Source organism: Vipera ursinii (genome assembly GCF_947247035.1).
Source record: "Vipera ursinii genome assembly, chromosome: 9".
In the NCBI taxonomy this organism is placed as follows: domain Eukaryota; kingdom Metazoa; phylum Chordata; class Lepidosauria; order Squamata; family Viperidae; genus Vipera; species Vipera ursinii.
The window spans coordinates 24,292,372-24,307,968 of record NC_139523.1 but is presented as its reverse complement, the minus strand read 5'-3'; the positions used below and the strand labels follow the sequence as shown (position 1 = coordinate 24,307,968).

The following is a 15,597-nucleotide window of genomic DNA, read 5'->3' as shown; positions in this document are numbered from 1 at the left end:
TGCAGGGCCTGGTCAAGGCAGTCACCAGAATCAGACACGACTGAATGGAAGAAAGACAGACAGACACACACACACACACACACACACACACACACACACAGAGCCTTGCTTAGCAGCCAAGCGTTAGCACATAAGCATTTACCTTTTTATTTACCAAGTCTTTTTCACCCTGTTAATTAGTTTTAATAGTTAGGTTCCTTAGCAGTTTTCTTATCTGCACTGATAGCACGAGGGCGAATTCTTTCACTTATCACATCTGCACTTTTTAATTTGTACTCGCCAACACCTTAGAATAATAGCCCAAGATGCCGGTGGTAATAAAGCGAAGCCAGACTTCTCCGATTTTTGCTTGAAAGGGTTACATTAAAGACGTCTGTGGCAGCCACCGTTAACATTACCGGAGGCTGTCTGCAGAGGAAGCCAGCTCCGCAATCAACGGCAGCCTTTGCCTGTTCTGCAGCTTTTAAAAAATGCACCAACGTCACCGGGGTGAATCCGCCGCCGGAGAGGACAGCGTTCTGACTTTATTTTTTATTTCAAAAAGTATCTTTTAGAGCAACTAAAGGAAAGCAGCACTTGTCAGAGGTACCTCAGAGACAGCTTCTAAAGTAGAGACGCCAAACTCCATTTGGACAGACCACAGAGTTAAATATTTAAAGAGCTCTCCGCGCCGCTCTGAGCTCCGACAATTTTAAGTGCCTCTGCAGTGAAATTCAGGATTGTCAACAGCAGCATTGCTGGCTCAAAAAAAAAAAAAAAAGATCTGTTTGGACTTCGGCACAGTCAGGTCAGCTTGAAAACAGAAAAGAGGCTTCCCAGTGATTCTCAATCTGGGCCTCTTTAAGATGGGTGGACGTCAACTCCCAGAATTCCCCAGCCACCTTAAAGAGGCCCAGATTGAGAATCACTGCAGTAGACAAAGCTCAGCTAAATTTGGACACTGAATCTCTTCATCTCTTTCGAAAAAGGGCTGTGATGTGAAAGAAAGCCCCCCCCAAAAAAGCCCTTTTTACTGCCTCAAACCTAGCGAAACAGTGTTGGAAGCTTTCCCATATATTTTAGAAACTGGTATTCACTGGCTATTAAGTAGCCCGTTTAAAACAATCCAGGGGCGCTGTTGTGATACAAATTTTATTTTGTGCAATTCTGTGATCAATGGAACCGGCATCATTTACCCCCACCCCCAACCGCTTAAAGAAAACCAAAGTAAACAGAGGTATGGGGGTTTGATTGAAGGAAATATCCCAGGGCGGCAAGATCCCAATGGGTATTTTTCCTGTCTCAAAGCTGGCTATGTACAAAAATCAGGAAAGTGACTAGCATATTCTGTATATCCAATAGATTAACTTTAGGCTGACTTTGGATTTGTTTGTTTATTTATTTATATTTCATATTTCTTTTTTAATCACTATTACGTGTCAATGTTCATTCTGTGTGACGCAGCTATACCAACTTTGCATTCTTTGGTCCTCCTCACAAATATGGTCCTTTGTTACTAAACTTCTATTAATTCCTGAATCGTACAAGGATGAATTGCTTTTCTGCATAACTATATTATATTTATTTTAATTTTTGTATATTATGTGTTGTATATAGTGTTTTAATTGCCCTGCACACCGCCCCGAGTCCTTCGGGAGAGGGGCGGTATATAAATCCAAATAATAAATAAATAATAAATAAATAAATATTCTATCTTTCTCTAATCTTACTTTAAACCACCATACACGATTAAAATAAACCACGGTTAAAAACGAAGAGATCAGTAACCACAGAACAAACTAATAACCAACAGTGGGTAAACGTAGAAAGCCAAGCTACGGAAACGAACTGAAATCCAAATCAATTATTTTAAAAATAAAAAACGAGAGAAGGTAACGGCTTCGGTCTTCCCCTCCAGTTTCACCGTGAGGGAAGCTGGGAACAACTCAATGAAAGAACTGCTGCGGACTGAGCCAGGTTGCAGACAAATATGCCTGTTAAAAGATTCTGTCCTTGGTCTTCGGCTCTTTGAGATATAGTTCAGAGACAACCGATTTTATCTTGCTACATTTAAAATACAGCAACTGGCCTGGCACTGCCACTTCACGAGGCAGCAGCCACGAGGCACCATTCCTGCCCTATTTCTTTACTGCCACGGCCGAAGGGGGCCTTACAGGACAGGCTTCCAGATGTGCCAAAATAACCTGGCAGGACTTCTGAAGAAGTCGTCTTAGGGAGGTCATGTTTTGAGTAGAAAAGAACTTTGGCCCTGTTTCAATTCGGTAGAAATGGATGAATGGCCCAAGTCGATTTAGAACACAGAATGTAGAATAACAGAACTGAAAGGGAGCTTGGAGGTCTTCTAGTCCAACCCCTTGCTTGAGCAGGAAGCCCTACGCCAAGGATGTCCCATCTTGGAGCTTTAAGACTCGTGGGCTTCGACTCCCAGAGTTGCCCAACCAACCGTGCTGGCTGTCCAGTCTCTTCTTGAAAACCTCCAGTGACGGAGCACCCACAACTTCTGGTGGCAAGCCCTTCCCCTGATTGTTCTCACTGCCGGGAAATTTCTTCTTAGTTCCAAGTTGATTAATTTCTATCCAGTTTCTTGTCCTGCCCTCTGGCGCTTTGGGAAACAAGTCGACCCCCTCTTCTCTGCGGCAGCCCCTCAAATACTGGAAGATGCTGTCGTGCCAGCCCTAGTTCCTCTTTTCACTTGAGGGGTTCGATTAGCCTCTTCTTCATTTCCAAGAAGTAGTCTAGGGAATTTCTCTGCCTTAGATTTCATGGCTCTCCAACTCTACAGCCTAAAACTCTGCCTTCTTTCTCCATTAGACGGGCCTTCTTCATTCCCTACCCGCAAACCTTCTCTACCGAAGCTTGTGCTGAAGTCGTTTGAGCGGATTAACGGAGATAATAAATAAAACAAGGAAAGCCTAGATTAGAAGACGCTGCTTCAGAAAATGCAAGGAGACTCTTTCCTATTCCGCTTTCGTTTCTAACTCTAGGTGGAGCCACTGAGTCCCATCATTCTATCATGGCAACGGCACTGCTGGACGCGCAATTTGGATGTTCACCAGCTCACAAGTGAGTGCTGGTAGAAGACTGCTCTTTGTGGGTTCACTTTCAAAAAGGAATCTAGCCAAGCGCTCCAGAGACACGAAGGACTCTCCCTTTGGTGTTCTGAGAAAGGCTGGCCTCGATCGCCGGCAGGCGCATACTCACTGTGGGCTTCCACCAGCTCGATCTGCATGTTGTAGGGTACCAGGGGCTCCGGCAGCTCTGAGAAGAAGCTCTTCATGGCTCCAGCTACAGCATTCACAGTGAAATCCTTCTCAGCAAAGTCCAGGCTATGATCTGTGAGGAGAGGATTCAGGGGTTAGGCTTCTCTATCCTGCCTGCTCAAAGAACTGCAAAGAAGCAAAAAAAAAAAAAAGTCCCAGCTAAAAGTCCAGCTGTTCCTGAAATATCAATCCGATGGTCGTGGATGGAAACTAGACCAACATTTATCTGCAGGAAGGTATCTCCACACCAGAATCTCCCCAAGTACAGGTAGTCCTCGACTTCCAACCATTCATTTAGTGATCGTTCAAGGTTACATCACTGGAAAAAATGACTGATGACTATTTTTCACATTTACGCCCATTGCAGCAGCCTCCACGGTCACGTCATGCAACCTTCTGATAAGCAAACTCAACAGGGAAGCCAGATTCACTTCACAACCGGGTTACTAACTTAACTGCAGCGATTCACTTAACAACTGCGGAAAGAAAGGTTGTAAAATGAGGCAAAATTCACTTAACAACTTTCTTGCTTAGCAACAGAAATTTCGGGCTCAATTGTGAGTTTGTTGAGGACTAGCTGCATTATGATCCTGCTGGGAGAAGCAACTGGTTGTCCCCCACCCAGGAGCAGTCTTTTCCCCTCTGGAATGACCTCCAGTGGAGGCGGCATTGGGCCTCCGTCTCGGAAGGGCTTCCAGAAAGAGTCAAAAACAAGAGTCCCCACCTGATCCCATAAGCCGTCACCCCACACGCAAACCATGACTGCGTCCCTAGACGCTTTCCCAGAGGCCCGGTCGTACCTTGGTCAAATTGCCGCTGTAAACTTTCCATTTCAGATTTGTTTCCACTCACCCGGTAGATCCCTTCCGTACTCAACCCTGGTGGGGAAGGAGAGAAGAAGATTAGAGCAGAGCAAAAGTGCAAACCTGAAGATAACCTTACCAGGAAAGAAATATTTTATGGAAGACTGAGCAGGGAAGCCTTCTGCCCAGAAAATGGGGGCGCAGAGACGCATTTCGTTCCTTCTAGCACCAATCAGTTTACCTAGGTTGGTAATGAAAGGTTCTCAAGAAAGCAATCAAGATCAAAGAGCACCAAAGACCCCACAGGCTTTCCCCTCCTCCTCCTCCTCCTCCCCCCTCTACATACTTCCTCTCTTCTAGGACATACTTGGGTCATGAAACATTTCAAAGAATATAACCAAGCTCAGACAGCACCAAGGACCCCACAGTCCTCCTCCTCCTCCTCCTCCTCCTCCTCTTTTTCCCTTTTAGCACTGATAAGGTTACCTAGTTGGGTAATGAAACGTCTGCAAGAAAACAATATAGCTCAGAGCGGACCCCCAAGTCACAGTACTGAGGAAAATGTGATTTTGTATTAAATTTGCACTCCGTTCCACCTTCAAAGTATCGAGAGAAATGAGTGGCCATTAGTGTCCCTTCCTCCCTTCCAACTACTAAAGCTCTCTTAAGTTGGTAAAAAAGCAGAAAGAGCTCCGGAGCAAATAAACCAGCAGCGGAGGCGATAACTAGAAAAACAAACTGCAGTAGAAACGGGTGATGAATAACCTTCTGCCTTTCTGCTTTCTGTATCACATATATTTGTGTGGCTGTAACCGCTCATATTACACCTTTGTGGTGGATTTTAATTGCTCCGAGATGCTGTGGGGAGATAATGATAGCTAAAAGTATAATTACTGGAACCCTGCATTAACCTCACGCCCCTGCAGAAATGTGTTGAAATTATATTTCCTAATTACAAAGAGCTACAAATGACCTGCAATGAATGGCTAAGGCATTTTTTGCAATGGAGGGGGAGAGGGTGGTATAAACGAACCACCTGATCACTGCATATATCAAAAACTGGGATCATCCACTGCACAAATGTTAAAAAATGCTGCCAATTCCTTTTATAGTGACTGTGATTACAGAAAGCCCCCAACTTACGACCATTGGTTTGGTGACCGTTCAAAGATACAACGGCACTGAAAAAAGTGACTTATGACCGGTTTTCACATTTACAACCATTGCAGCGTCCCCGTGGTCACTCAATGAAAATTCAGACACTTGGCAACTGGCATGTACTTTTGACGGTTTGCAGAGTCCCAGGGGTCATGTGACCTTCCCAGCTGGCTTCCGACATGATTCTCTAATAACCGCATAATCTGCTTAACAACTGCGGCAAAAAAAATCATGAAACGGGCAAAACTCACTTAACAATGGCCTTGCTTAGCAACAGAAACTTTGGGGTTAATTGTGGCTGTAAGTTGAGGACTACCGATATATACTTCAATAAGAGAGCCTTTTCCTCCCAAAGAAAGAAACCAAACAACCTGGCTCTGGTTTAGATCTCGCCTGTGGCCAGAATCTCATCTGGCGTTTTGCAATTACCATCTCCTTTTTCTGTTTTGGTTCACCTAACTGGGCTGAAACAAGGATTGCAAGCGCCTATGAAAAAGTATGGCACATAAATCTCAGTGCGCCTGGTTATTTTAAGTTCAAGAAAGTTTAATGGTTATTTTTTTAAAATGAGGCTCTGGGTTTTAGTTCGCAAGAGCTCCTCGAGGAGCCTTCATTTCTCTGCCAGGGCTGCAGGGGTCCTGGCGTTTTGCAACTGATCTGCGGTTGACAGGCAAGATGCCCACCTGGGTAAGGAATCAAAGTGAGACAGGAGTTTTGTGAAAGACCGGATTATGCACAGCTATACGCAGCAAATCAAGCACAATTTGGAACAGTTCTACCCGTCAGCGGCTTCACCGCAGCCAGCAAAAAATTCTTGGAGCCCACAGGTCTTTTGGACAGCCAGGAGGAACAAAAAATGGTCACCAAGGTCTGAGCCAGCAACAGCTTCCCAATCACACCATCGATTGCAAAAGCCACTCAGCTTCGCTGCAGTGAAAAAGCAATGTTTAGTAATATTTCCTGCAATCCACTTCCATGTTTATGTTATAAAATCCTGTTTTACACCCAATCCTTGTCACACACAAAACTAGGCAGGCGTTGTGTACTCAGAACAGTAGGTGAGCTATTACAATAGACCCATTTTTGTGCCAAAACCAAGCCACTTTGTTGACAGATACATATCTAATTCACAGGCAGGCAAAATATAGGCAACTAAAGCTCACGACCTGTTCAGTGGCGATCCAAAACACTTATTATACAAGAAACCTGGAATGTAACTTCCCATGGTTTAATTTGGGCTTAAAATTACACATTGTAAAATTTCCCTTTACACTACAGGTCATCCTTGACTTACAACGACTGAGCCCAACATTTCTGTGGCTAAGCAAGACATTTGTGAAGTGAGTTTTGCCCCATTTTACAACTTTTCTTGCCTCAGTTGGTAAGTGAAACACTGCAGTTTTCAAGTGAGGAACCTGGTTGTTCAGTGAACCTGGCTTCCCCATTGACTCTGCTTGTCAGAAGGTCACAAAAGGGGATCATGTGACCCCCCCCAGACACTGCGACCGTCATAAATGTGAGTCAGCTGCCAAGTGTTTGAATTTTGATCACGTGACCGTGGAGATGCTGCAACGGTCATCAGGGTGAAAAGTGGTCATAAGCCACTTTTCTTTCAGTGCTGTTGTAACTTTGAACGGTCACTAAACGAATGGTTGTAAGTCGAGGACTACCTGTACGGGAACAAAGCAGCACTGGAGCAAGCGGGGAGGGAAACTAATCCCTTTCCTTCCCTAACATGTCCACATCCACTTGAGAGTCTCAACAGCGTCACGGATCATTTTTAAGGCGGCCTCCTTTGAAGCTAAGGCCTTGCTTGGGTCCTGTTTGTGGACGCTGTTTTCAGTAAGGCAAAGCGAATGGGATTCTGTGACCCAAGAGGACCGACGTGGGCCGATCCCCAGTGGCTTCCTATAACCAGCCCACACGCTCCATTCATCAGTCATGCCCAGAGCAAAGCTGTAGCAGAGCAGCTAATGGGCTTCCGCTAGTCTAGTGGAAGACACAAATATAATAATGCCTCTTGGAACTAAGGCCTTCCTTTTTTCCCATTGCCCTTTGATGCAACAGAGAAGCCCACAGTGTCCAATCGAGTTACTCCGCCGAACACGGTCGTTTCCAGAATGGGACAATTGTGAGAAGTTGGAAATTATGCAGCAATGCCTCCTCATCCTTCCTGAAGGCAGCAAACAGTCTCTAAATATAGCTGTGATGGAAGGACAATTGTTTTGCTGTATATGCAAATTAACAGCCAGGGTTATTTGACATGGTTAATGATCGACAGAGGGAAAGAAGCTTAAATTAGGGGAAAGAGGTAGGAAGAGGAAGTTTTCAATGCATGTTAAAACACCCGAGGGGCAGAGCAAGAAGTAACGGATGGAAGCTTATCAAAGACACAACCAACCTACAACTAAGGAGGAATTTGTGAGAACAATAATCAGTGGAACGCCTCCAGAATTTGTGGGTACTCAGTCACTGGAGGTTTTTAAAAAGAGATTGGACATCCATCTGTCTGCAACACTACAGGGTCTTCTGCATGAGCAGGGGGTTGGACTAGAAGACCTCTGAGGCCCCTTCTACCTCTGTTATTCCATTATAATGTGAACAGCAGAAAACATTCAAAAGCGAACACATAGTAATCATCTATTTTTAAAAAATCTAACAAATCTGCACGCTTCTGTTCAAATCTTATTTCAGTTGCTGCTCAGCTCTTCACTTACCATTCCATAAAATCGGAATGGTACCGGCTAAAGTATGGCTGTAAAACACCTTATCCCAATCAGATATACTCGATCTCAACAAACAAAATTCTCAGGTAGCAAAAACTCAAGGATGCAAGCTAGCTTATTCTCAAAGTATATATTTATAACCTGCTCTTTTCCACATCATGTCTTTCAAGGAACTTTAGCCTAAATATGGCAATAAACTGCACCAAAAATCTGTTTTTCTGTAAACATTTCATTTTTGAAAGTAGATATCACCCTTTCAACACGCTATTTGATGTCCATCCTATATTTAGCACTCTTCTTGCAGTGTTAGAAAATATTAAAAATATTCCTGCAAAAAAATCAAAATGTCTAATTGATCCAAGCTTATAACTAAATTAGAAACACGTTAAGGTGCCATTTGCTATCAATGATGTCAGCACAAACAAAATTTGCTTTTGCTCAAATATGTGTGAAAAATGTGATTAGTATGAAAGTGGAGAATAGCAGAAATGCATTTAGCTTACATCACAAGGCGATATTTTGGGCACCTTTGGAAGTCTGGTAAACTTATAGTGAGCTCGAGGGGGGAATGATTTAAATGCATTAAATATTTCATAGATTGTATTATAAAGGAAACAAATTATGCTCAAGTACAATGATCAAAATATTTTAAAATATGCAATATGACAATATATATGGCTTTCCCCCCAATCTATTAAACCAATAACAAGACAAGCTAATTTTCAGTTAGTGATCAGTGAAAAGGCAGTTATTTTCCTTTCCCACTGAAGTTCATAGACTCCCTGAAATCTGACTCTGGTTAAAACGCTTGGCCTGCATCGTCACCTAGAACAGTGTTTCTCAACTCTGACCACTTTAAGACCTGTGGACTTTAACTCTCAGAATTCCCCAGCCAGCCATGCTGGCTGGGGAATTCTGGGAGTTGGCATCCACAGGTCTTAAAGCTGTCAACTTTGAGAAACACTGTCCTAGAAGGCAAAATCTGTATGGGTATTAGAGATTTTACATAACCTCTACAATACAAGTGCACCATCCAATCGATCGTTGTCACTCTCAAAGAAAAATTGTTAAATTCTGAAACAATCCTTCCACAGAACCACCTGTATTTTGTTTTCCTTCCAGTGTGCAATTCCTTAATCGAAAACAACCATATTGAAGCAATTCTTAAAACTGCAAATCTCCTGATTTTCTTTCTTTCTTTTTAAAATCTGTGCTGTGGTATCTATTCTTGCATTCCCACATTCCGAGTCAATTACATCAGCCGGCTGAAATTCTGATGGGGCGCTCACAGAAGTGCCAGCTTCTTTTCTGATGTCAACAGCTCCTGCCGATTCTTGGGCCGACGTGGTGCTATTGGCCTACCCTTGAGAGCTACTGTTCTTGTTATTTTCATCCTAACCGATCAAGGAAGCCACATAAAAAGTGAAGATTGTCGAGGTCTAGAAAAAACAAACTTCTCAATATCGCCCTGGGCCCATCAGTCTGATTATTATCCTCTGTGTCCTTCTATCAAGTATCAAAAATTCCTCGAGGTTCAAGTTTACATTCAGAGAGCTGCACACGCATCTCTTTTGCAATGTGTCGGTAGCATCACAGGGGCAGAGCAGTTGTCAAATACAATCGATGAGCTAAAAATCGGATCAACTCCAAGAGATTATACTTTTAAATCTGCACCGTCTCTTAGCTGAAACCAGCTCCCAAACTGTAACCCCTAAAGGCCCTTTACAGGTGTGCATGCCAAGTTGCAAGGCAAGGATGAAAGGGTGGAGCTTCAGTTGTGGGTTTCATTATTCTGGCATCCCAGTGAACAACAGAGGCCTAGGTCTGTGCGTGACTGGCCAAATGAATGTCACAGCAATTTCTAGACTAGGGTTTCTCAGCCGGGGCAACTTGAAGACATGTGGACTTCAACTTCCAGCATTACCCAGCCAGCTATGGGGTTTGAAAGTCGCCCATTCAATTTTCTCCATGCCACAGCCCAAGCTTTCTACGGCACTACAGAAGACTGAATTCCAGTTGCGTTGCCAAGTTCTCCAAGACATTTGCAGATGGTAACCATGTGAACTCTAGAAGATTGCTTTGAAAAATACTTCAATGTTTCCTTTGTTTAACTAAGCCCAAACTCACCATGTTGAGTCATGGTCATCATACTAAGTAATGCTTGATGGAGCCAACCACTCTGGTAAAATTCCTCTTTTATCTCGGGGGGGGGGGGGAAAGGACCCCACTAGACTAATTCCACGGACGCTACATTTTTACTTTTTCATTTCCTACTTCCTATTCTGTCTAACTTTAAAGACAATTTTTCAATCTCTCATAATCCAGACACAGTCCAACTGATATATTTTCATTACATCTCCTCTAATACAGTTAGAGACATGGTTTGTTTTTTTAAAGTGGAAAATAAATATTTTGACACTCTTGCTTATTTTCAGTCGGTAAAATGAAACATGTTAGCTATGCAATCACATAATCTTTGGCTTGTAAAATACATATCTGAATCTCTTTCGCTCTTTCCAAAAATATTCTGTGTTAAATTATACATGTACTGTAATCTCAGGGTTTATTAGCATTAAGGAAATAACATCATGGATGACTATTTTATTGGTTTATAATCCGTTCTGTGTGAATTTAATTTAAATCGCGTAGTATTACCTTCGTACGAGGGAGGAGCTTGTATGAAAGTGGCCCTCTTCAAGCGCTTTTAACAGCTGATGAGACCGAGGCCAATTTCCTATTTGCTATAAAATTCACCTGATGCAAGCCAAGGAGATGCTGGAGCCTGGCCCAGAACAGAGTGAGAGTGCTGATAAGGTGATTATTTCTCCTTGAAAAGCAGACCACCTCCTCCCCACCCACCCCAGGGCCCTGTCGAGTGGTTTTTGAATATTTTTGTGAAGTGGCACAAAAGACTGTTATCGAAAAACAAAATTCCACCAGGCATGGAGAGGTGGGCACGCTGCAGCTCGTCCTCAAGTTACAACCATTTGTTTAGTGACCGTTCAAAGTTACAGCAGCACTGAAAAAAGGCACGTATGACTGTGTTGCACACTTATGACAGCTACGGCATCCCCACGGTCACGTGATCAAAAATTTGGGTTCTTGGCAACTAGCATGTTTTTATGACGGTTGCCGTGTCCCGGGGTCATTTTCTGAGAAGCAAAGTCAATGTGGAAGCCGGATTCACTTAACAACCATGTTACTGACAGGATTCATTTAATAGCTGCGGCAAGAATAGTCGTAAAATGGGGCAAAAAACACTTAACAACTTTGCTGGCTGGGAAATTCTGGGAGTTGAAGTCCACAAGTCTTAAAATTGCCAAGATTGAGAAACCCTGTCCTACCATAATCAGTTGGGCGAAGTGATCTACTATTTAGGTTTTAATCCTGCTTGTGAAATGTAGGTAGTCCTTGACTTAGGACCACAATTGAGCCCAAAATTTATGTTGCTGAGACATTTCCCCCCATTTAATGACCTTTTTTGCCACATTTGTTAAGTGAATCACTGCAGTTATTAAATCAGTAGCATGGTTGTTAAGTGAATCTGGTTTCCCCGTTGACTTTGCTTGTTGGAAGTTTTCAAAAGATGATCACATGACTCTGGGACACTGCAACCGTCATAAATGTGAGTCAGTTGTCAAGCATTCGAACGTAAATCACGTGACCGTGGGGATGTGCAATGGATCATAAGTCTTTTTTTTCCCAGTTCTGTTATAACTTCGAACAGTCACTACATGAACTGTTGTAAGTTGAGGACTACCTCTCCTCACTCTCAGTTAGTCTTTATTTCCTGCTGGTGGGAACAGAAGACTAAAAAAACGAGTGTTCAATATGTCTACACCCTCAACAGCGCGCATAATCAGAATGCCTGCCGTTATCTGGTTTCCCCCAAGAACATCGGAGTTCTTAGCAGCCACCAAAAGGATCTGCAGCCTTGCTTTCAAGCTGGCAGATGAGCAAACCAGAACTTCATCCAGCATCGAATGAGCGATTTCAACAAATGGGTCCTCAGATCCACCAGCAAATGTTACTCATGCCCCAAAATGAAGGCAGCCAAGATGGGTCCTCGTAAGAAGCCAGGGAGGACCGGGCTAAAAGGCAAAACAAACGTCTCAGTCCAAATAACTAACCTGACATTCTTATCTCCACTAGAAATAAGAGCAAATTCCGCAGCCAAAAGTCAGCATTGCGGTTTTACCCCAAGGTTTGCCGAGCATTTATCCTGAGGGGATACGCGTATGCAAGGATCTCTTTTAAGGCTTCCAGATCAACCTGGCTAATAGTTAAATAATTAAGCAGCTGGCAGATGTTATCCAATTTCAACCACTGTAGCTGCAAGGGATAAAAAGATTCATATTCTGTTTGAACCTCCCCAGTTAGGCACTGCTGTCAATTATTGATGCAGCAAAGGGGAGAGCTGATAAGGAATGAAGTTTGGAAGACTATCACTTAGATGGGAGGCCTTAAAAATTTGCTTAAGCCTTCGCAAAAAAGTAGCAAGTCCATGTTGATTCATGGGTTCTGAGAGCCAAGTGCAAAAGATTTAACTATAATAAATATTTGAATTGCATATGTTTATTGATTATAAGTATATTTATTTAATGTAACAAATACAGATGGATGACCCTCTCAGGCATAGTTGTGATGTAAGACACAGCCACCTAAAATTCTTCGGTCGGTTCAAAGGTTATCTCTACATAATTAACCAAGGGAAAGACAGATGGCACCAATACCTACAGAACGCTTTGAAGTCCAAGTTCAAATTCTGCCAGAATACATAATGCCTTCCAAGCGGTTTTAGCTTAAACTGAATTCAATAGTTAGGTGGAGAAATCACTTTGGTTTCCTAACCAGCGTGCTGAGACTTTCGGATTTATTCCTGTCCCGAATTCATTTTTTATTTCTTCTGCTGAGGCAGACAGTGGATGGCCCAGTGGTTTCTGTTTAACAATGTGTCATTTACTCACAGGTTCCAAGACAAAGCATGATAAAAGAAACCCTTTGTTTTGCTCCATCACTTGAGTCTGTCAGAGCAAAGGTCTCCAGCCTTCCTCGGTTGGCGGACCGGACAGAAAGGGAGAGGAGAAGCATTTTGTGCACATGCGCCTGCACGGAAACAGGGCCGCGAGCACACGTGATGCAAACAGGGCGGTGCTAGCGCCCACATAACACTCGCTAGCAGGGTCAGGTATCTCTAACCAGGAGTGGAGAACCTGTGGCCCCCGATTCCCCTCTTTGTACCCCTCAGAGCACCTGTCTCTAGGTTACAAAAGCCAACAACGGTTTCCCTTCATTATAATGAACAAAATAGATGAAAGCTGAAATGCATGTCTTACAATAGATACCGACAGAGGAGAATATTTGTAGCTCAGGGTAAAATGCAGAGTCTTTGATACTCTCTGAACTTGGCTGTTTTCTTGCAAATGGTTCATTATACAAACTAATAACATTATCAATACTAGAAGGGGAGTGTTAACCTAGCACTGATGGCGTTACCTAGTTTGGGTAATGAAACATCTGCAAGAAAACAACCAAGCTCAGAGAGCATCAAGGGCCTGTCATTAAAATAGATATATCACATTTTTTTTAAAAGGGGGAAAACCCCAAATTATGCCAGACCCAGCTGTGCGCACTTAAGCAATGCGGCTCCGCCACTCTGTGGCTGCCACTCCCCTTAAGCACCAACTTTAACCCTTAAAACATTCCCTTCCTGCTTACCTGTTGCTTCAATGTATTCAATGCATCTCTCAATAAAAATGGGAATGGGTTTCTCTGGGGTCACTACAGTGGTCAAAGGCACCCCAAAATAGTTGCTCTCCCATGTAGTCTTTGTGATAGATGGTCGAGGCTTAGGCTTTGGTTTCTGTAGAAAACAATTAATCTGAGTTAGTATGGCCAGGAATGTATAGTCACAAATTAGGTAATTTTTATTACCTAAAAATGCCAGCCCCAGATTTACCTTAAAAACCTTACATCTGATTAGACAAATGGAATCTATATATCTGAAAGCAGAAGTTGCTGTTAAATCATATTTGGTGTAAGTTATGCTTCCAATATGGAAATCCAGTTCAGTGCAGTGGTTAAGGTGCTGATCTAGAAATCAGGAGATGGGGAGTTCTAGTCCCACCTTAGCCATGAATTTGGCTGGATGTCTTTAGGTCAATCATCAGGAGGCAATGAGTTCTACTTCCGCCTTAGGCATGGCTGTCAGTTGTGTGACTTTGGGTCAATCACCAGGAGGTGAGTTCTAGTCCCATTTTAGGCTTAAAAACTGGCTGGTAGACTTTGGGCCAATCACCAGGAGACAATGAGTTCTGGTCCCACCTTAGCCATTAAAGCCAACTGGGTGACTTTGTGCCAATCACCAAGACACACTGTGTTCTAGTCCCACCTTAGGCACGAGAGCAACTAGGTAACTTTGGGCCAGTTACTCTTTCTCAGCCCAACCTACCTTACAGGGTTGTTGTTATGGGGAAAATTGGAAGAGAAAGGAGTATTATGTATATTCGTCACCTTGAGTTAATAAGGTAAAGGAAAAGGTTCCCCCGCACATGCGTGCTAGTCGTTTCCGACTCTAGGGGCCGGTGCTCATCTCCATTTCAAAGCCAAAGAGTCAACGCTTGTCCGAGGACGTCTCCATGGTCATGTGGCCGGCATGACTAGACGCCAAAGGCACACGGAACGCTGTTACCTTCCCACCGTAGCAGTCCCTATTTTTCTACTTGCATTTTTACGTGCTTTCGAACTACTAGGTTGGCAGAAGCTGGGATGAGTAACAGGCGCTCACTCTGTTACGTGGCACCCGGGATCACCAAACTGCCAATCTTCTGATCGACAAGCTCAGCGTCCTAACCCACTGAGCCACCACGTCCCTTTGAGTTAATATAAAGCAATAAAAGTGGCATAAAAATCTAATAAGTAAAGAGTCCATAAACATGTTATGAGAGTCACTGTACAGACTAGGTGCAGGGCCACCCAGATTCCAAACCATCCTCAGCCAAGGAATCTCTCTGGTATCTTTGGGTCAGCCACTCTCTCTATCCTGCCCCTGCTGTGAGTGTGTGTGTGGGGGGGAATGGGGAGGGGGAAAGGAGCTGTCACTATGCCACCATGAGCTCTTGAAGGCAGGAATTAAACCAATAAATAATACCAGTTGGAAAATGTTATATAAAAAGCGGAAAACCATTCAAGGGATATGTCACAACACAAGCCACAAGAAAAATAGGCTCAGCACAACCAAAATAATTATGAACATATTTATACACTGAGCGACAGAGAATTCAAAACAGTGGCAAGCGTCAAAGACAGCAAAAGTGAACGAGGAAGGTTCTGTTCTGCTTCCTCCAGATTAAGGTAATACGATGCAGATCACACACGATTTGTTTCGAAACAATGCTGGGGAAGGTATTTTGTAGCTTAAATAAGGTTGGCTGAGGCTGAAACAACACGCCAAGACAAGCTTAGAACAACCATGAAGAAGATTCACACAGGATGGAAATGAGCAGCAGAGGACCACTGAACTATGAAGTACAGCTAGTCCTCGACTTACAATAGTCCATTTAATGACCATGCGAAGTTACAACAGCACTGGAAAAAGTGACTTGTGACCGATGTTCACACATTGCAGCATCCCCATGGCCATGTGATCAA

The 15,597-nt window shown here is 43.3% G+C and overlaps 1 protein-coding gene across 1 annotated transcript in view; it reads right to left on the bottom strand.

The window, feature by feature from the left end:
- ARHGAP35 (Rho GTPase activating protein 35) overlaps nucleotides 1–15,597 on the bottom strand; it is a 51,296-nt gene that overhangs the window by 6,411 nt on the left and 29,288 nt on the right. Inside the window, exons 3-5 of the mRNA XM_083369646.1 lie at nucleotides 13,666–13,810; nucleotides 4,061–4,138; nucleotides 3,202–3,333 (exon numbers count right to left, since the gene is read on the bottom strand). Coding sequence (XP_083225772.1) covers nucleotides 3,202–3,333; nucleotides 4,061–4,138; nucleotides 13,666–13,810 — 355 coding nt within the window. The remainder of the gene's footprint in view (nucleotides 1–3,201; nucleotides 3,334–4,060; nucleotides 4,139–13,665; nucleotides 13,811–15,597) is intronic.